We start from the raw sequence: 20,471 nt of genomic DNA, 5'->3' as shown, positions 1-20,471 counted from the left end.
GCCCTGCCCGGCGGAATGGAGCTGCACCGACACCAGGGACCCAAGTTCCACGGGGCTGTAATTGCCATTACACAGCAGAGCCCTGGCCCAGGAGACAGGTGCCCTGGCATGGGCAGGGAGCCAGGCTGTGCTGGGCTTGGCGTGTTGCCCCGTGGCAGCCCCATAAGTGCCCCAAGCAGGGGATTTGCAGCCCAGTCACCGTGAGCAGAGGGCTGAGCCAGTCGGTGGGGCAGCAGCAGGCAGAGACCACCCGGGGGTGCCATGGGGCTCTGGCTGGTGTCTATGGCTGGGGGTGGGGATGCCCCTCAGTGTGAGTCCGTCGGGGGGCTGGGCTCTGTCTGTCGCCCCTAGCGTGGTGCCTGCAGAGGCCAGGTGAGCGTGGCACTGTCAGCTGGCACAGACGCTGCTGATGGAGGCCGTGGCAGGGCCCACCAGCCCCAGCTCCTCCTGCTCGTTGATGCAGAGCTGGTAGCCACAGCCCTTGTGGCGGGACAGGGGGCCCAGGCACCCGGCAGGCTTGGGGCGTGGCGGCAGCAGGAAGCCCACGCTGCCCGCGATCAGCATGTGCCAGATGCTGTGGATGTAGAAGTAGTTCTCCTCCGTCTCCACGCAGGCGTAGAGCAGCACGGCGCCCGCCGCGATCAGCGCGCCCGGGCACAGGTAGAAGGCCCAGCGTTGCCACGTGGGAGGGTAGCAGTGACGCCGGCGGATGCTGCGCGCTGTCTGTGGGGCAAGAAACGGGGTGAGACACCGCCGGGCAGGGACCCGAGGGGATGGGGGAGGAGTGTGGGGGGAGGGGCACAGGATGGATGGGGGGTTGAGTGGGGGGGGATGGACTGCAGGGGGGACCCCCAGGGGATCACTGGGGGGGGGCCACTGGTTGCAGCGATCGCCTCGACACGCGCGCACGCGGCACCCAACAGCGCACTGGGGGAAGGAGTGTACAGCAGGAGGGGCAACAGGAAGATGGGGGTCGGAAAGTTGGGGGGGATGCCTGCAGGGCAGGGAAAGAGAGGGACGCGCGGCGAGGAGTGTGGGGGGAGGGGCACAGGGTGGATCGGCGGGAGCGGTGGGGGGGCTGCGGCAGGACCGAAGCGAAATGGGGAGGAGTGTGGGAGGAGGAAAGCAAGGGTGGATGGGCGGGAAGAAGTGGGGGAAGGATGCTGCAACACCGGAGCACGGACCGAGGGGATACGGGAGGGTTAGGCAGCGCACTACGGAGGGAGGGCATAGATGGAAGGGGGGGGGGGGAAGCTGCTGGGCAGGACCAGAACCAGATGGGGGAGAAGTGTGGAGAGAGGGGCACAGATGGATGGGGGTTGGAACGAGGGGGCTGCTGCAGAGCAGGGATGAAGAGGGGATGAATGGGGAGGGGCACAAGGGATAGGATGGGGGGTTGGAAGCAGGGGGATGCTGCAGGGCAGGGATGAGAGGGCGATGGGGGAAGGGGCAACGGATGGATGGGGGGTTGGAGCAAGGGGGCAATGCTGCAGAGCAGGACCCAACGGGATATGGGGGGGCACAAGTGAGATGGATGGGGGGTTGGAAGCGGGGGGATGCGCAAGGCCAAGGGATGAGAGGGGATGGGGGGAGGGCACAGGACGGATGGGGGCGTTGGAACGGCGGGGATGCTGCAAGCAGGGACCAAAGGATGATGGGGGGGGCACAGGATGGATGGGGGTTGGAGCGGGGGGATGCTGAGGGCAGGGAATGAGAGGGGATGGGGGAGGGCATAAAAAACAAAGATGGATGGGGGGTTGGAAACGGGGATGCTGCAGAAGCAGGGTGTGATTATTGATATAAACTGGGACCATATAGAACATGGGTTGCAACCAAGGTCCTGTAGTGGCACCAAATCCTATGTAAGGGGGTCATATAAGGTGTCTAAGACCAGGTTACGGGTTACTGGTTATGATTATGCTGTCATGTATGTCTGTATCATTTTGTAGTCTTAAGTTATGAATATTGGCTGGTACTGTCTGTATTTCAAAATTTGTGCTGTGTTACTGGAATGATCCATGAACAAGTTGGTGTAGCTCTGCCTTAGCCTGCTTAATGCCCATTAAGGACCATCACTACACAACTGACCATTGAAGGAGGCGGATACGCTTGTAATCAGCAGGAGTGTGCAGAAACAGGGTGGCCCATGTGACTGCAGACTCCCATTTTGCTGAACTTTCCACAGTAAGAACAAAGAAGTGTCCTTACACCTTGGAAAAGCCTATATAAGGCGAGAGGCCTCATCTCCATCTTGTCTCAATCCTGCTTCTTACCTCTGGAAGGGACTTTGCTACAAACTAAGCTCTGCCACAAGGACTGATGACCCATCCCAGCGGGGATGTTCTCCAGAGACTTGATTTGACCTGCAGTTTACTCCATCCATGCTAATCAGCTGAACTAAGGACTTTGCCCATACTGTATGTAACTTGATTCCATTTAACAAGCATTCTAGCTCTCAATCCTACTCTTTTTCCTTATGAATAAACCTTTAGATTTTAGATTCTAAAGGATATGGCACAGCGTGGATTTGTGGTAAGATTCTGATGTATATGAACCGGGTCTGGGGTTGGTCCTTTGGGATTGAGAGACCTTTTCTTTTCCTGGGTGTTGGTTTTCATAACTTCATCCCAGGACGTGTGGGACTGGTGTGATACTGGGAGACTGGAGTGTCTAAGGAAATTGGTTGTGTGACTTGCGGTTAGCCAGTGGGTGAACCGAAGTTTTTGTCTGGCTGGTTTGGTTTGCCTTCAGAGGTGGAAAAACCCCAGCCATGGGCTGTGACTGCCCTGTTTGAGCAATTGGTCCTGAATTGGCACTCTCAGGTGGGTCCCGCCAGAACCACATCGTCACAGTGGCATAGTCGTGCTAGGATCCACAGAACCAGGTCAATTAAGCTTTGGGTCAGAACCCCACGCTATCCAAATTGGAATTTTGGTATTGAGAGTTTGGTTGGCTAAAGATCAGTGACCATGAGCCAGAAAGCATCAGCAAAAGCAATGAAACTGCAAGCCCTGATGGATAGCCTGCAGTTTGAATATGAGCAAAAACGGGCAGAAATTCAAATGAAAGAGAAGCAAACGTTGGCCCAGCTGGAGAAAGAGGCTGCTGAGAGAGAGAGGAAGAGCTGCTGGCTGCTGAGGAGAAAGCTTGACCAAGGCAACAGGAGTTGGAACAGGAGACTCACAAGATGCAACAAGAAACTGCCAGACTTCGGCTCCAAGTCAAAAAAGCAAGGGAAGAACAGCAGAAACTATATCCTCTTGAAAGTCCAGTTTATAACAATGTTGGTATGTTGTATAACTCTGAGCAGTTGTCTGGGTGTAACCAAATGTACCCCAACACTGCCACCTTTTATGTCAATGCTAATACTGTGTGTTCAGTAGAAGGTGGCTCCATAAATTGTGCCAGTGCTATGTATGGAAGTGGTAATGGAAAATTCATAGAGAGTGTAAAAGTCAATGGTAAAAGCTGTTTAGGGCAAATTATGGCATCTAACATCACTCTGGTTAAAGCAGATCTGGTCAAAGAGGAAGATTATTTACCAAATCAGAGTGTAAATCTTGTGATCCTCTATGAGTTTACTGTCCGTGTGCCTTTAGCCAGAATCCACCTCGATTGGAATGGGGCTAAGCATGAAGTTATAGCTGGGGTAAGGAAGTTATTGCCTAAAGATCTTTTAATTGGGGAAAATGTTAAAGCTTTGTTCAATTCAGGTAGCCAGTCACAGGACAGGAATGATCTTACACCTGTGTCTATTGTGGGCAAGGGTTTGCATGAGGAGGGTTGCTCCAAAGGTTTGTCTGTGCAAGAAAGCAGTGTGTCTGTGAGTGGAGTTTGTGAATGTCTGTCTGATGTCTCAGGAGTGAATCTGGAGTTAGATCAAGAGCAAAAAGATCTCATTGGGGAGGAAAATGTTTCTCAGGAGCAGATTCAAGTAAATGGTCTGGTGGAAGCCCTAATTGAGGAAGGAAAGGGTAGATTTGTGATGGGTGATGGATTGGTGGCTAGTACAGCTTGTAAAAGTGAACCTAAAAAGGGTAACTGTGATTTGCTGGAAGTATCTCAGTGTAGTGAGACAAGCAGCAGCTTATTTGTTGGGAGTGGCAATATGCCTGGTAGGGAAAGTCTGGATGAGCCTAGGCAGCCTTGTGAGCTGATGGTTTTGTCTAGTCAGCAGCTTGGGAAGAGAAGGATAGTGGAAGGTGAGTGTCCCTATCCCTTACCTGTTACCTGTGTGGAGAATTGTGACAGTGAAGGAAATGTGCCTGTGTCTGTCAGGGGTATTGACTTGCCTATGGAGGAAGTTACCTCGGTCTCCAAGCAGTTGTCTGTGAACAGCCCTGTGTGCTGGGACAAGGGAAAGGAAATCCCAAGCTGTGTGTTCTGGTGAAGGAGAATGTGTCTCTGTCTTTTGTGTGTCTGTAGAGCAGACAGAAGGTGCCTTTCAGCCTGTCAGGGTTCAGAATAGTGCAGTTGTCTCAGAGTTGGTTCTGGATTCAACTAAAGCCCAGGAAGGGAATGGTCCTAAGTTTGTGTCTGCTGGGGAGACTGGCACTGTGACTAGGTTGCATCCAGTTAGTGTCATAGCAAAATCCCAGAGACCAGACAATTCTGGTGCTTGTAGTTTGCCAGTTGCTAATGTGTGGCTGGAAAAGGGTGTAGCAACTCTGTCTGATCAGGGTGATACCCTAGCCAGGGCACAAGGAGAGCAGAAAGGTGATTTAATTGTGTTATCTACTTACAGTTTAACAACTTGTAAAATGGAGGAAAAGATGCCTAAACTTGTGTGTGTTGAGGCTGACAATGTGCAGGTTGCCACTGACTATGAGGAAAGTTGCAGAGGGAAGGAGAGAACCCCTAAACTTTTATCTAGTAAGTCTATACGTTTGCCTGAAAGGGAAGTGGGTAGAAATCTGCCTGATGGGCCAAAAAGAGTCTGTTGTGGATGAGGAAAGTGTTCCTTTAGAGCAAGCCCTAGGTGAAGAGGGTAAGAGCAGAATGTCTGTAAGGGGTGAATTGTTGCTTAGAAAAACTGCTGAGGAAAGAAATCCTCCTGGTAACCTGTGCAGGCAGTTTGGTACAACTGCAGGGTGTGAAAGTGATTTAATCAAGGAAGTCTCAGTGCCTAACAGCCAGACATTTTCTGCTGTGAATGGATCCACTGACTTTCCTTTGGAAAGATCCAGTGGGGGGAGCTTTGAGAAGGTCTCAGATGGAGTAGAAGCTGTTAAGAAAGTTGAGCAGCCCTATGACCAAGTGGCTGTGTGTGGCCAGCTTGTTGGGAGGACAATGGTGTTGGGACAGGACTGTCTCCATGCTGATTCTGGAGTGAGCAGCCTGTGCTTCAGGGTCTGAGAACAGATTGGGTTATCTCGCTGTTAAAAGCAGAATAGTTTTATGGATACAGGGCTTGAGGACTGCAGGGGGAGCAAACAAACTCTCACCCTCAAACCCTTTGGATTTGTGTGGTATCTCTGTAACGAAGCGGCACATTAAATTGGTGGCAGCTAAGAAGTAAAAGCGGTGTTTGTGTTAATGACAAATGACTCTGGCTGCAGGAAGAAGAAAGACTTGCGTAATAGTGTTAGCAAAGAGAGCCCAACCCATCAGCAGTGATTTGATTAAGCAAGAGGAATCAGGGGTTTGATCGAGAGAAAAGAGAAACACTAAAATTTGCAAAGGCAGCCAACAGGTTAACCCTAAAAATGTCAAAACCCCAATGGTATTGAAGCAAAGGTGGGGCATGAACAAACTGATTGAGATGGGACAACTTGCAATGAATTTGTTAATTGCTATGGTGATTTTTGTAATAATGTGTTGCTGTTTATCCAAGAATTGTAAAGAAGTACAGTGCCCCAGTCCTTTGAAGTTCCCTTGAGCGGGGGTGAAGCAGCACGATGAGAACAAACCTTATGCCTAAAAGGCCTTGCTGTACTAATCGTTTCACGCTAGTGCTGTAACAGTATTCGAAACTTTCACAGGGAAAAGACATTCAGACCTGATGTGCTGCTGTGAAAGGGAAACTGAGGCACACCACCCTATTGTTGCATGCTAAATGCCAAGACCTCCTACACGTGAACAACTTTAATAGCTAACATTGACGTTCGATGCTTATATTTGGGTTCCACATCGCAAGAGCTTGTATATGATAAATAGCTAGTTTCTAGCTCTTGCAGGATCATATGAGACCTACAGGAATCCTGCTGCAAGAGCAAGAATCCAATCACTGTTGTTCAACTAACGTTTTTACCTCGAGTTTTGTAAAGAAGATTCAATTCATGTTTATTGAACATGACTTTGATAAACCATTTCTGTTAATCACTGATATGGCTTCTAACCCAACACGGCTGTTGTGAGACAGAACCAGCGATGGGGAGGCTTTTGGGAATGCAGTCAGTGATGTCTGTGTTCACCTTCCCTGCAATCAATGCTTTGCCGTTGGGGTGTGTACGTATTGATATAAACTGGGCCCATATAGAACATGGGTTGCAACCAAGGTCCGTAGTGGCAATCAGCCAAATCCTATGTAAGGGGGTCATATAAGGTGTCCTAAGACGCAGGTTACGGGTTACTGGTTATGATTATGCTGTCTGTATGTCTGTATCATTATGTAGTTGAAGTTAAATATTTGCTTGTGTACTGTCTGTACTTTCAAAGCTTGTTCTGTGTACTGGAAAAAGTCCAGACAGGCTGGGTGTGCAGCTCAGCTTAGCCTGCTTTGATGGCCATTAAGGACGCATCACCCTCACACATGGCCCATTGAGAGAAGGCAGATACGCTTTGTAACTCAGCAGAGTGTGCAGGGACTGGCCCCATTGTGACTGCAGACTCCATTTTGCTCGTAACTTTCCACGTAGGAACAAAGGAGTGTTCTTCCACCTGGAAAAGCCGATATAAGGCTGATGCCTCATCTCCATCTGGCTTTTCATCTGCTCTTACTTGGAGGGGACTGCTACATACGAAGCTCAACAAAGGGCTGATGACCCAATCCATGCTGGGGATGTTCCCAAGACTTGATTTAACCTGCAGTGTACTCCATCACTGCTCTAAAGCCTGATAACGTAAGGACTTTTGCCATTAGCTGGATGGAACTGATTTATTAACCAATTCTAGCTCTCATCTCTATCTTTTTCCTTTGATGAATAAACCTTCGATTTAGATTCTAAAGGATTGGCCAACAGCGTGATTTGTGGGTAAAGATCTGACGACCCCTGATCGTCGGGGAGCGCAAGGTGCCTGGGACCCTGAATAACGTGTACTTAGGGCCTGTGGCGTGGGCCGCGATGCGACGACTCATGAGACGTTGGGAATGGTCCCGACCTATCTGGTTGGTCCAGGACATCTACACGAACACATCACCGGCCCTGCAGTACTAGGGTGAGCCGATGTGGCCTTCCACGCCCACGGGGGGGAGGGGAAACCTTACAACCTCCCTACTAAACTACATCCTGGTCTGAACCCACCGATCTGGCATCCACCTCGTGAGGGCCACCTGTCCATTACCCGGCCTGCTTCTCTAATCATGAGTATGTGTAACCCTTAGATGAGCGACTGTACCCTCACTGCTCCCCTAGCTGTACTTTGACCCCACCCACCTTACAACCTCTGATGGGGAACTACAGACTGTATGTACTATATGCTAACCCATAACAATAACCAGCGTCCCCCATACTCTTGTGCTGTGCCCCCGATGACTATGATGACATGCAAACTCTGTGTATCATCCCTTATTTAAATTTTTATTGTCTAACATAACATATTGCCTGGGTCTTGGGGCTTGGTCTTTGGGATCGAGAGACCTTGTTTCTTTCTACTGGGGTGTGGTTTTCACTAATCATTCATCCCAGGACGTGTGGACTGGTGGTGATACGGGGAGTCCTGGAGTGTTAAGGAAAAGCTTGTGTGACTTGTGGTTAGTCCGTGGGGTGAAACCGAAGTCCTTTCAATCTGGCTGGTTTGGGTTTGCCTTAGAGGTGGAAAAACCCAGCCTTGGTGCTGTGACTGCCTGTTTGAGCAATCGGGTCCTGAATTGGCACTCTCAGTTTGGTCCTGCCAGAAACCCCATCGTCACCCAGGGGACTCCGAGGGGATGGTGGGTGGCACACGGATGGAGGGGCTTGAAAGCAGGGGGATGCCTGCAGGGCAGGACCCGAGGGGATGGTGGGAGGGGCATCGGTGAAGCGGGGGAAGCTTCTGGCATGACCGAACCAGATGGGGAAGAAGTTGTGGGAGAGGGGCACAGGATGGCATGGGGGTTGAAGCGGGATGCTGCAGGGCAGGGACGAGAGGGGATGGGGGAAGGGGGCACAGGATGGATGGAGGTGGAAGCAGGGGGATGCTCCAGGCAGGGACGAAGGGGATGGGGGAACGGGCAACAGGATCAGATGGGGGGTTGGAAGCGGGGGGATGCTGCACGAGCAAGGGACCATGAGGGGATGGGGAGGGGCAGCAGGATCATGATGGGCGGGTTGGAAGCGGGGGTTGGAAGCAGGGGGTTGCGGCAGGGCAGGGATGAGAGGGAGGGGGGGCACAGGATAGATGGGGGGTTGGACATCGGGGGGGGATGCTGCAGGGCAGGGTCAGAGGGGATGGGGGAACAGGGCACAGATAGAATGGGGGGGAGCGGGGGGATGCTGGCAGAGCAGCGGACCTGAGGGGATGGGGAAGGGGCACAGGATGGATGGGGGTTTGGGAAGCCGGGGTTGGAAAGCAAGGGGGTTGCTGCAAGGGCAGGGACGAGAGGGGATGGGGGAGGAGTGTGGGGGGAGGGGCACAGAGCGGATGCGGGGGGAGAAATGGAGGGGCAGCTGCCGGACAGGACCCGAGAGCCTGGGGGGGAGACACTTCAGGAAAGCACTGAACGGGTGCAGCTGGAAGAGTGGAGCTGCAGGAGAAGCTCACAGAAGGGGGAGCTGAGCGGGGCAGGGGACTCAGTGGTGGGGGGCAGCAGCCTCTGTAGCTCCCAGTTCCCCCCCCAACTCCACCTCATGGGCCTCACCCAGGCGACGGCCATGATCCCCACGGCAAAGAGGCTGGGTCCAAGGAGGTTCCAGAGCCCGTGGCGGTCCAGCTGCAGGGCCATAGAGAGCAGCATGGCGCCCAGCAGGTACAGCACCTGGCACGGAGAGCAGGCAGGGTTAGCGCGGGGGCGAACGACATACGAGCCCCCTGGGGCAGGGGTGGGGTGGGACTGAGGGCAAGGGGTCTGGGACACGCAGCCCCAGGCTGGCTGGGCAGGAACAGCACAACCAGCTTTGCCAGGCCTGCCGGCGCCCACGGGGCAGAGCCCGAGCTGCAGCGCACTGGCCAGTGTGCCAGCACCTGGGTCCGAGGGCTGCGGCTGGGCACAGAGGGACGAGGGGAAATAGGGGGCTGAGGAGACCAGGGATCGGGGTCCCAGCTCCCACCACCTGGCCTGTGTCCGGGGTTCACCCACGCCCCAGCTGAGCTAAGCCCCTCTGATGCTGACTTCCAGGGGCCATTCCCTGGCTACTGCGTCTCCCCAGGGCTGCAGGAGGTGCTGGCTCCTACCCAGGAGCGACATGCCAGCCTGCGGCGGGTGGCATGAGGGTGCCCAGGAGGGCAGGAGTCCTGGAGGGGATGACAGGGTCCTGGGGGAGAGCAAGGGTCTGGGGAGGCAGAGTTCTCGTGGGGGCAGGGGTCCTGTGGGGATGCAGGGTGCCTGGGGGAGAGCAAGGATCTGGGGAGGCAGAGGTCTCGGGGGGGCAGGAGTCCCGGAGGGACACACAGGAGTCCCAGGGGGCAAGGGGCAGGGGTCCGGGAGGGGAGACGGGGTCCTGGGGGCAGAGCTGCCCCCTCTCACCTGCTTGGCAAGGGGCTGGAGCCGTGCCATGGCGATGACGGTGACCCAGACGGACATGAGGGACCCGAGGAAGTCGCAGAATTGCAGCACATCGTACTCCATGATGCAGAACACGGCGATGCCCGGCTGGTCGCAGGCGTGAGTAGAACTGGGGAGAGACCGGTCAGCCCCCCCGCCGTCCCCTGCCCCTACCCAGCCCCTGAGCGGCCGCCCCCACTGCCTTCCACCCCTTCCAAGCCCCTGGAGGGCAAGCCCCCACCGCCTTCCCTGCCCAGTGTTCCCACTGCCTTTCCTTGACCCAGCCCTCTCAGCGACAGCACCCATCACTGCTCGCTCTCCCTTCTCAGCCACCGACTGGCCTCCCACTGGCCTCCCTGCCCAGCCCTCACGGTCTGTCCCCAGCCATGCCGGCCTGGGTGAAGCCGATCCCACGCCCGGCTCTGGGTGAAAGCCCGTCCACGCCCAGCTCTAGGGTAAGACCTGTCCCCGCCCACGCGGCTCTAAGATAAGGCCCATCCCCTGCCGCATCCCGGTCTCTGAGGTAAGGCCCGTCCCCCACCGCTCCGCGATCTGAGGTAAGGCCCATCCCACTCCGCTTCTGAGGTAAGGGCCCAATCCCCGCCCACGCCCGCTCTGGATAAGCCCATCCCACCTTTCCCGGCTCTTGGAGTAAGGCCTGTCCCCCGCACCAACGCCCGGATCTGGGCTAAGGCCCATATCCACGCCTGGCTCTGGGTAGGCCCGTCCCCCGCACCAACGCCCCGGATCTGGTAAGGCTCCATCCCACGCCGTGGCTCTATGGTCAAGGGCCGTCCCCCGCCCACGCCCGGCTCTGGGTAAGGCCCGTCCCCCGCCCACGCCCGGATCTGGGTAAGGCCCGTCCCGTGCCCGGCTCTCCCAGCCCCGGAGGTGCCGCGGCCCCGACTCACGGTGGAGAAGAACATGGTGAAGACATAGACTGAGGCCTCGAGCAGGTAGTGGCTGCGCAGGGCGATGGCCACGGGCGGCACGAACATGAGGTTGCTGAGGCAGAGCAGCAGCGTGGCCAGGAGCTGGAAGCCGTAGGAAAAGGCCTCGGCGCTGTCCGTGCAGCCCCAGCCGTTCCAGCCTGCGGCGAGGACCCGTCAGCTGGGGCGGGAGGTGGGGGCCATATCGCAGGCAGTGGGGACCCAGGCCTGCCTCAGCGGCGCCGGGGCTTAGGGAGCGGGGCTGCCAGGCTGGGGGTCCTGGGGCCACACGGGGGTACCGGGGCCGCCTGCGACGGACACTTCAGCCACACGGCTCAGCCAGGTAGTAATGTGAGTGGGTACAGGGGGGCAACGTGCTGCCGGGGGCCGATCCTAGACTCTGTGGAGCGGTCCTGGGAGGCTGCCCCCATGCACCCCCCATCTCCCTCACCTGCCACACCCCCTCACCTGACCCCAGTGCCCTCACTCACCCCCACCTCCCTCCCCTGCCCTCACCCACCCCTCACCTGCCCTTCCCCCCTCACCTGCCCCCACTGCACTCACCTGCTTTGCACTCGCAGGCTGCATACAGGTAGTTGTTGGTGCGCAGCAGCTTGCACTGGCCGTAGGGGCCGCAGTCGTCGATGCAGGGGGAGAGGTAGGTCCGTAAATACACCTCCGCTGTCACGTTAGCGCAGGGCTCAAACCTGCCACGCACAGCCTGGCATCAGTGTGGGGGAGGAGACAGGAGCGGTACAGGGGGCGCGAGACTCATGCAACAGATGCTGCCACTCCCCTGGCCTCCCCATGCCCAGCCCCCCAAGCCTGCCACACGTCGGGTGCCAGGGCCAGGCCATGGGCACCGTACCACCGCCCAGCACCTGCCAGAGATGCCAAGTCAATGAGTCACCCACCACCAGCCAGCAGGGCCCCAAACCCACGCTGATGCCGCCTTGCTCTGGCACTGACCTCAGACATACACACGAGGACAGAGACTGACACTCAGAGGCCTTGTCTTTCCTGGGAGGAAAGGATATCTCCAGTCCTGTGTGATGCTATTAATATGAACTGTGACTGTACCGGATCAGAGGGGTGGTCGTGTTAGTCTGGAGCTGTAAAACGCAACAGAGTCCTGTGGCACCTTACAGACTAACAGACACATTGGAGCATGAGCTTTCGTGGTGAACACCCACTTCGTCAGACGCATGTAATGGAAATTTCCAGAGGCAGGTATGACTATGCAGACCAGAATCAGTCTGAAGATAAAAAGGTCAGTTCAATCAGGGAGGGTGAGGCCCTGTTCTAGCAGTTGAGATGTGAAAACCAAGGGAGGAGAAACTGGTTCTGTAGTTGGCAAGCCATTCACAGTCTTTGTTCAATCCTGAGCTGATGGTGTCAAATTTGCAGATGAACTGAAGCTCAGCAGTTTCTCTTTGAAGTCTGGTCCTGAAGTTTTTTTGCTGGACCGCCTAGTGAAGGCCATCGCCCCACACCTCGGGAGATTGCAGTCAACCGCACCATCCCCGACACCGACAGCCTGCTGTGCCCAGACATCGTCGTCACGGACACGGAGCGGAAAAAGATCATCCTCATCGACGTGACGATTCCATTCGAGAACAGGACCCCGGCGTTCCGCGAAACCCGAGCCCGTAAACTCGAAAAATATGGCCCCTTGACTGACACCTTGCGGGCAAAGGGCTACGAGGTTTACACCGACGCCCTGATCGTCGGGGCGCTAGGCGCCTGGGACCCGTAACGAACGTGTACTTAGGGCCTGTGGGTGGGCCGTCGCTATGCACGACTCATGAGACGTTTGATGGTCTCGGACACTATCCGGTGGTCCAGGGACATCTACACCGAACACATCACCGGCCACTGCCAGTACTAGGAGTGAGCCGATGTGGCTCCACGCACCCACGCGGGGAGGGGGAACCCTTACAACCCCCCTACTAAACTACATCCCCTGAGTCCTGAACCCACCGATCTGGATTCCACCTCGTGAGAGTCACCCTGTCCCCATTACCCAGCCTGCTTGCTCTAATCATGACTATGTGTAACCCATTAGATGAGCGATGTACCCTCACTGCTCCCTACTATACTTTGACCCCACCCACCGTACACCCCGCATTGGGACATTACAGACTGTATGTACTATATGCTAACCCATAACCAAATACCAGCGTCCCCATACTCTGTGTGTTGCCCCCGATGACTAATGACTGACATGCCAAACTCTGTGTATCATCCTTATTTAAATATTCTCTAATAAACATATTGACCTGGGTCTGGGGCTTGGTCCTTTGGGATCGAGAGAACCTTTTCTTTTACTGGGGTGTTGGTTTTCACAACCATCATCCCAGGACGTGTGGGACTGGTGGTGATACTGAGAGACTGGAGTGTCTAAGGAAATTGCTTGTGTGACTTGTGGCTAGCCAGTGGGGTGAAACCGAATCCTTTTGTCTGGCTGGTTTGGTTTGCCTTAGAGGTGGAAAAACCCCAGCCTTGGGCTGTGACTGCCCTGTTTGAGCAATTGGTCCTGATTTGGCACTCTCAGTTGGGTGACATTATTGATATAAACTGGGACCATATAGAACATGGTTGCAACCAAGGTTCTGCAGTGGCACCAAATCCTATGTAAAGGGGTCATATAAGGTGTCTAAGACATGTTACGGGTTACTGTTATGATTATGCTGTCTGTATGTCTGTATCATTTTGTAGTTGAAGTTATGAATATTGGCTGTATGCTGTCTGTATTTCAAATTGGTGCTGCAGTTCTGGGTAAGCCCCAGACAAGTTGGTGTCAGCTCAGCTTAGCCTGCTTGATGGGCCATTAAGGACCATTAACTACACTATTACCCATTGAGAGGAGGCAGATCCGCCTTGTGACTCAGCAGGGTGTGCAGAAACTGGCCCATGTGACTGCAAACTCCATTTTGCTGTAACTTTCCACAGTAGGAACAAAGACGTGTTCTTACACCTGGAAAAGTCTATATAAGGCAGAGGCCTCATCTCCATTTTGTCTTCAATCCTGCTTCTTACCTCTGGAGGGACTTTGCTACAAGCTGTAGCTCTGCACGAAGGACTGATGACCCATCCCAGCTGGGATGTACTCCAGAGACTTGATTTGAACCTGCAGTTTATTCCATCACTGCTACAAGCCTGAACTAAGAACTTTGCCATTACTGGATGGAATTGATTCCATTTAACCAATTCTAGCTCTGATCTCTATCTTTTCCTTTGTATGAATAAACCTTTAGATTTTAGATTCTAAAGGATTGGCACCAGAGTGATTTGTGGGTAAGATCTAATGTGTATATTGACCTGGGTCTGGGGCTTGGTCCTTTGGGATCGAGAGAACCTTTTTCTTTTACTGGGGTGTTGGTTTTCATAAACATTCATCCCCAGGACGGGTGGCGCTGGTGGTGATACTGGAAGACTGGAGTCTCTAAGGAAATTGCTTGTGGGACTTGCGGTTAGCCGGGGGAGTGAAACCGAAGTCATTTTTGTCTGGCTGGATTGGTTTGCCTTAGAGGTGGATAAACCCCAGCCTTGGGCTGTGACTGCCCTGTTTGAGCAATTGGTCCTGATTTGCCACCTCAGTTGGGTTCCGCCAGAACCACATCGTCACAGTTGGGTCCCGCCAGAAGCACATCGTCACACCCTTAAATGTTGAAAGTGATACATAAGGAACACACCTTATGTTAAAAGGCCTTGTAATGCTAATGTTGCACTGTTAATGCCTGTAAACAGTGTTAGAACTTCTCACAGGAGAAAAAACATTCCAGACTTGATGTGTTGTATAAAAAGGGAAACTGAGGCACACTATCATATTGCTTGCATGGCTAAATGCTAAAATTCCTGTACTGTGAACAACATTAATATCTACATTGACTTGATATTAATTGGGTTCCAAACGTTTGCCAGAGCTTGCATGGACAAAGTAGCTCTGTTCTTTAGTTCTTGGCAATATCATGTGAGATATACAGGAATCCTGCTGCAAGAGCAGATCCAATCCACTATTGTTCTAACTAAGTTTTACCTTGAGTTTGTAATGAGATTCAATCATGTTATTGAACATGAGTTTGGTAAAACATTTCTGTTATACATTGATATGGCTTCTAACCCAGTACAAGCTATAATGAGACAGACCCCAGAATGAGGAGCGTTTGGGATGCAGTCAGGATGTTGTGTCATCCCTTCCTGCATCAATTTTGTGTTGGGGGTGTGACATTATGAGTGTGATATAATATTTCATTGGAAGGTGACAGAGCCAGAAAGAGTTAATTACCTCAGACTGACCTGACCCATGGGTGAACTGAGAAACAGGTTCGGAAGATCTGTAAATAAATAGAGCTCTGAAATGCAAGGCTGCATTGTTACAGGTAGAAGGGAAGGTGTTTGCTCAGGTCTTGTGATGTAAGCAAACAAGTCTTGTCTATTGCTATAGTTTTAATTCAAAGAGCAAAAAAGGAATATTAACATTTAGGAAGACACTGGAGTGAAATAGTATCATTGTCTATGTGTCTCTTTGAAGGTTGTGGTAAACCTGTATCTGAACTGTTTAATGGATAAATTACCCTGTGCTAATTGCCAGGATGTTTGGGAGAAGGAGTTAAGCCTATTGTTTTCTCAGGCCAAAAGGCTGCTAGAAATGTATAAGAAGCCTGGGACACGATCCTTCTTCATCTCAGATCTGCTTTGGGTTTCAAGAGGGGGAAATCTTAAACCACAAGGATTGAGATCCCCAGCCATTCACTGGAGCCACCTTGAATATGGACATTGAACTATAACCTATGGACTGTTTCTAAAAGGACTTTTGGCTACTACAAACTCACCTCTACTATGTATCTGAACCTCAAGAATTGAATTCAAGTCGGTATATATATGGATTTTTTAACCAACTCTCTCTTTTCTTTTCTAATAAATTTTAGCTTAGTTAATAAGAATTGGCTGTAGCGTGTAATGTGGGTAAGTCTAAGTTATAATTGAACCTGGGTATGTGGCTGATCCTTTGGGATTGGAAGAACCTTTTCTTTTATATGATGAAGTAAGATTTTCAGGAATCATCATCATATGTTTGACAGGTGTGTCTGGACGGAGGCCTGAGGCTGGGCACTTCAAGGGAACTGGTGGGTGGTTTGGACTTCTAAGTGACCAGTGAAGTACTGTAGAAGCTGTTTTGTGCTGGTTGGTAAATCTAACTATTGGAATAACACCAGCGTTTGGGGTTTGTCTGCCCTGTTTTGTTTGCGGTTACCCTATTGAGTGACCTCAGCTGGCTCCCACGGGCAGCACCATCACACTCAGCGCTTGGCTGCAGACAATGGATCATGTGGTGTGTCCAGGATGGAAGCTGGAGGTATAGCGGTCGGTGGGTTTTCGGTATAGGGTGGTGTTAACGTGACCGTCACTTATTTATACTGTGGTGTTTAGGAAGTGGACCTCCCGTGTGGATTGGTCCAGACTGAGGTAGATGGTGGGGTGGAAAGCTGTTGAAATCGTGGTGGATTCTTCCAGAGTCTCCTTCTCATGGGTCCAGATGACGAAGATATCATCAGTGTAGCACAGGTAGAGAAGGGGCGTGAGTGGACGAGAGCTGAGGAAGCGTTATTCCAGGTCAGCCATAAAAATGTTGGCATATATGCGGGGCCATGCAGGTACCCATTGTGTGCCACTGGTCTGAGGTATATATTGTCACCAAATTTGAAATAATTGTGCGCGAGGATAAAGTCACAGAGCTCAGCAACAAGTTGTGCTGTGGCATCATCAGGGTACTGTTCTGACAGCTTGTATTCCATCTCTGTGTGGGATGTTGATTTTAACAAATAGGGAGGAACTCATTGAGAATTTGAAAGTAGAAGGCAGCTTGGGTGAAAGTGATCATGAAATCATAGAGTTTGCAATTCTAAGGAAGGGTAGAAGGGAGTACAGCAAAACAGAGACCATGGATTTCAGGAAGGTGGATTTTGGGTAAGCTCAGAGAGCTGATAGGTTAAGGTCCCATGGGAATCAAGACTGAGGGGAAAAACAACTGAGGAGAGTTGCAGTTTTACAAAGGGACACTATTAAGGGCCCAAAAGCAAGCTATTCCGCTGGGTAGGAAAGATACAAATGTGGCAAAAGACCACCTTGGCTTAACCACGAGATCTTGCATGATCTAAAAAATAAAAGGAGTCATATAAAAAATGGAAACTAGGTCAGATTACAAAGGATGAATATAGGCAAACAACACAGGAATGCAGGGGCAAGATGAGAAAGGCAAAGACACAAAATGAGCTCAAACTAGCTATGGAAATAAAGGGAAACAAGAAGACTTTTTATCAATACATGAGAAGCAAGAGGAAGACCAAGGACAGGGTAAGCCCACTGCTTCAGTAAGGAGGGAGAACAGTAACAGGAAACTTGGAAATGGCAGAGATGCTCAACTGACTTTCTTGTTTGGTCCTTCACTGAGAAGTCTTGAAGGAATGCCTAACATAGTGAATGCTTATGGGAAGGGGGTAGGTTTAGAAGATAAAATAAAAAAAGAACAAGTTAAAATCACTTAGAAAGTTAGATGCCTGCAAGTCACCAGGGCCTGATGAAATGCATCCTAGAATACCTCAAGAGCTAATAGAGGAGGTATCTGAGCCTCTAGCTATATCTTTTGGAAAGTCATAGGGTGATGGGAGAGATTCAGAGACTGGAAAAGGCAAATATAGTGCCCATCTATAAAAAGGGAAATAAAACAACCCAGGAAACTACAGACCAGTTAGTTTAACTTTTGTGCCAGGGATGGTAATGGACCCAGTAATTAAGGAATCATCTGCAAACACTTGGAAGGTGGTAAAGGTGATAGGAATAGCCGCATGGATTTGTAAAGAAAAATCGTGTCAAACCAATCTGATAGCTTTCTTTGATAGGATAACGAGTCTTGTGGATATAGGAGAAGCGGTGAATGTGGGTATCCTAGATTTAGTAAGGCATTTGATATGGTCTTGTAATATATTCTTATCAATAAACTAGGCAAATACAATTTAGATGGGGCTACTATAAGGTGAGTGCATAACTGGCTGTAACCGTACTCATGAGAGTAGTTATTAATGATTCCAATCCTGCCTGGAAGTGTAACAAGTAGGGTTCCCACAGGGGGCTGTTTTGGACTAGCTCTGTTCAATATCTTCATCAATGACTTAGATGTTGGCATAGAATAATAACTTATTAAGTTTTGCAGATGATACCGAACGGGAAGGGATTGCTACTGCTTTGGAGGACAGGGTCAAAATTCAAAATGATCCGGACAATTGGAGAAATGGTCTGAGGTAAACCGGATGAAGTTTAATAAAGAAAATGCAAAGTGCTCCATTAGGAAGGAACAATAAGTTACACACATACAGAATGGGAAGAGACTGTCTAGGAAGGAGTAGGCAAAGAAGGATCTAGGGTTATAGTGGACCACGAAGCTAAACATCAGTTCCAATAGTGTGATGCTGTTGCAGAAAAGCAACGTGATTCTGGGATGCATTAACAGGTGTGGTTGTGAGCAAGACACGAGAAGTCTTCTTCTGCTGCTACTCTTGCGCTGGTTAGACCTCGACTGGAGTATTGGTGTCCAGTTTGGGCACACGCATTGCAAAAAGATGTGGAGAAATTGAGAGGGTCCAGAGAAGAGCAACAAGAATGGATTAAAGGTCTTGAGAAACATGACTATGAAGGAAGGCTGAAAGATTGGGTTTGTTTGTTTGGAAAAGAGAAGACTGAGAGGGACATGTAGCAGTTTTCAGGTATCTAAAAGGGTGTCATCAAGGAGGAGGGAGAAACGTTGTTCACCTTAGCCTCTAATGATAGAACAAGAAGCAATGGGCTTAAACTGCAGCAAGGGAGATTTAGGTTGGACATTAGAAAAAGTTCCTAACTGTCAGGGTGGTTGGACACTGGAATAATGCCTCGGGAGGTTGTGGAATCTCCATCTCTGGAGATATTAAGAGTAGGTTAGATAAATGTCCTATCAGGGATTGGTCTGGACAGTATTTGGTCCTGCCATGAGGGCAGGGGACTGGACTCGATTGAACTCTCAAGGTCTCTTCCACTAGAGTCTATGAATCTATGTTTGTGTGAGAGCCCACATCCCTGGTGGCTAGGATGATGTTTTCTTGGAAGGTCACAATGCATTGTATCTTTTCTCAGGAAATCAGTGGTGTCACGGAGATAGCTGGAGTGCTGGTGGCATAGGGGTCTGAGAGAGAGTCCACAATATCAGGATAGCAGAAAGAGTCTGTGCACCTTATAGACTAACAGACGTATTGGAGCATGAGCTTTCGTGGGAGATACCACTTTGTCATGCATCCGTGAAAGTGGATATCCCCATGAAAGCTCATGCTCCAATACATCTGTTAGTCTACAAGGTGCCACAGGAGTTCTTTGCTGCTTTTACAGATCCAGACTACATGGCTACCCTCTGATACTTGATATCAGATAGTCCCCTTCATGAGAGTGCAATGCCCGAGATGATGGGGATGTCCGGATTTCTGGGTTTGTGGATCTTGGTAGTAGATAGAATAACCCCTGCGGGGCCTCTAAGGGAATGTTAATTTTTCTGGTGTTAGTGCAGGGTGGTGTACTGAGTAGATTTGTGCAGTTTTCGTGTATTCCTCAATGGGATCTGAGGGAAGTGGCCTGTAAGATTTTGTATTTGGAGTAGTTTTGTTCTGGCGGCCTCCTTTTGGTAGTCAGACCTGTTCATGATGACAACGCACCTCCTTTTTATCAGCCTCTTTGATGATGTCAGCGTGGTTCTGAGGCTGTGGATGGCATTGCGTTCTGCACGATTAGGTATGAGGCAAGCGATATGTTTTTTTCCACGATTCTGCACGTCCACGTCAGCGGAAGCATTCAATGTATAGGTCCAGACTGTCGTTTCGACTGTGACATGGCTAGTCGACTACAAAAGCAGTTCTCCTCCTTATGTCCACACCTCAACTGCTAGAAGAGGCCTCATCCTCCCTGATTGAAACTGACTCGTTATCTCTATAACCGAATGCTTGCCTGCATATTTATACCTGCTCTGGAACTTTCCATTACGTGCATCCAATGAAGTGAGTATTCACCACGAAAGCTCATGCTCCAATACGTCTGTTAGTCATAACATGCCACAGGACTCTGTCGCTTGTGAGCGTATAGATCATTGTTCCAATCCAGGTCATATAGTGGCGAACACCAAATCTTGTACAATGGAGGTCAAGTGAAGTATCTAAGACATGGTTCTGGGTTGCTGGTTATGATTATGCTGTCGGGTGCATGTATCATTATTTGTATTTTAAAAGTTACAAGTATTGGCTCTATCCTGTCCTGTGTTTCACACTTGTGCTGTGCTTCTAGGTGACACCACACAATTTGGCATCAGCTCTGCCTGGCCTGCTTGATGGCCTATTAAGGACCATCAGCTAATACAATTGACCCATTGAGAGAAGCAGATATACCTTGTGACTCAGCAGGGCAGGGACAGGCCTATAGAAGAACTCAGGTTTTCCAGGCCTCGTGCTGGGTAGTTTTGCGGTGGGACAAAAGAAGCACAAACCACATGGCAAGAGGCTATAAAAGGCAGCTGAACTCCTCCATCTTGGTTCAATCCTGCTCTACCTCTGGAGGGACTTTGCTCACAAACTGAAGCTCTGAACAAAGATTGAATGACCCATCCCAGCAGGGGATTGTTTCAGAGACTT

The 20,471-nt window shown here is 51.2% G+C and overlaps 1 protein-coding gene across 1 annotated transcript in view; it reads right to left on the bottom strand.

Moving 5' to 3' along the window:
* Positions 1-20,471, bottom strand: part of TMEM8B (transmembrane protein 8B) — a 41,762-nt gene continuing 21,291 nt past the window's right edge. Inside the window, 6 exon segments of the mRNA XM_075067470.1 lie at positions 1-723; positions 8,999-9,115; positions 9,824-9,964; positions 9,966-9,971; positions 10,753-10,931; positions 11,335-11,491. Coding sequence (XP_074923571.1) covers positions 388-723; positions 8,999-9,115; positions 9,824-9,964; positions 9,966-9,971; positions 10,753-10,931; positions 11,335-11,491 — 936 coding nt within the window. The 3' untranslated portion in view covers positions 1-387.

The sequence above is a fragment of the Chelonoidis abingdonii genome, chromosome 6 (assembly GCF_003597395.2).
Source record: "Chelonoidis abingdonii isolate Lonesome George chromosome 6, CheloAbing_2.0, whole genome shotgun sequence".
NCBI lineage: Eukaryota > Metazoa > Chordata > Testudines > Testudinidae > Chelonoidis > Chelonoidis abingdonii.
The sequence above is the reverse complement of the archived record's forward strand: the minus strand, read 5'-3'. Positions and strand labels throughout refer to the sequence as shown.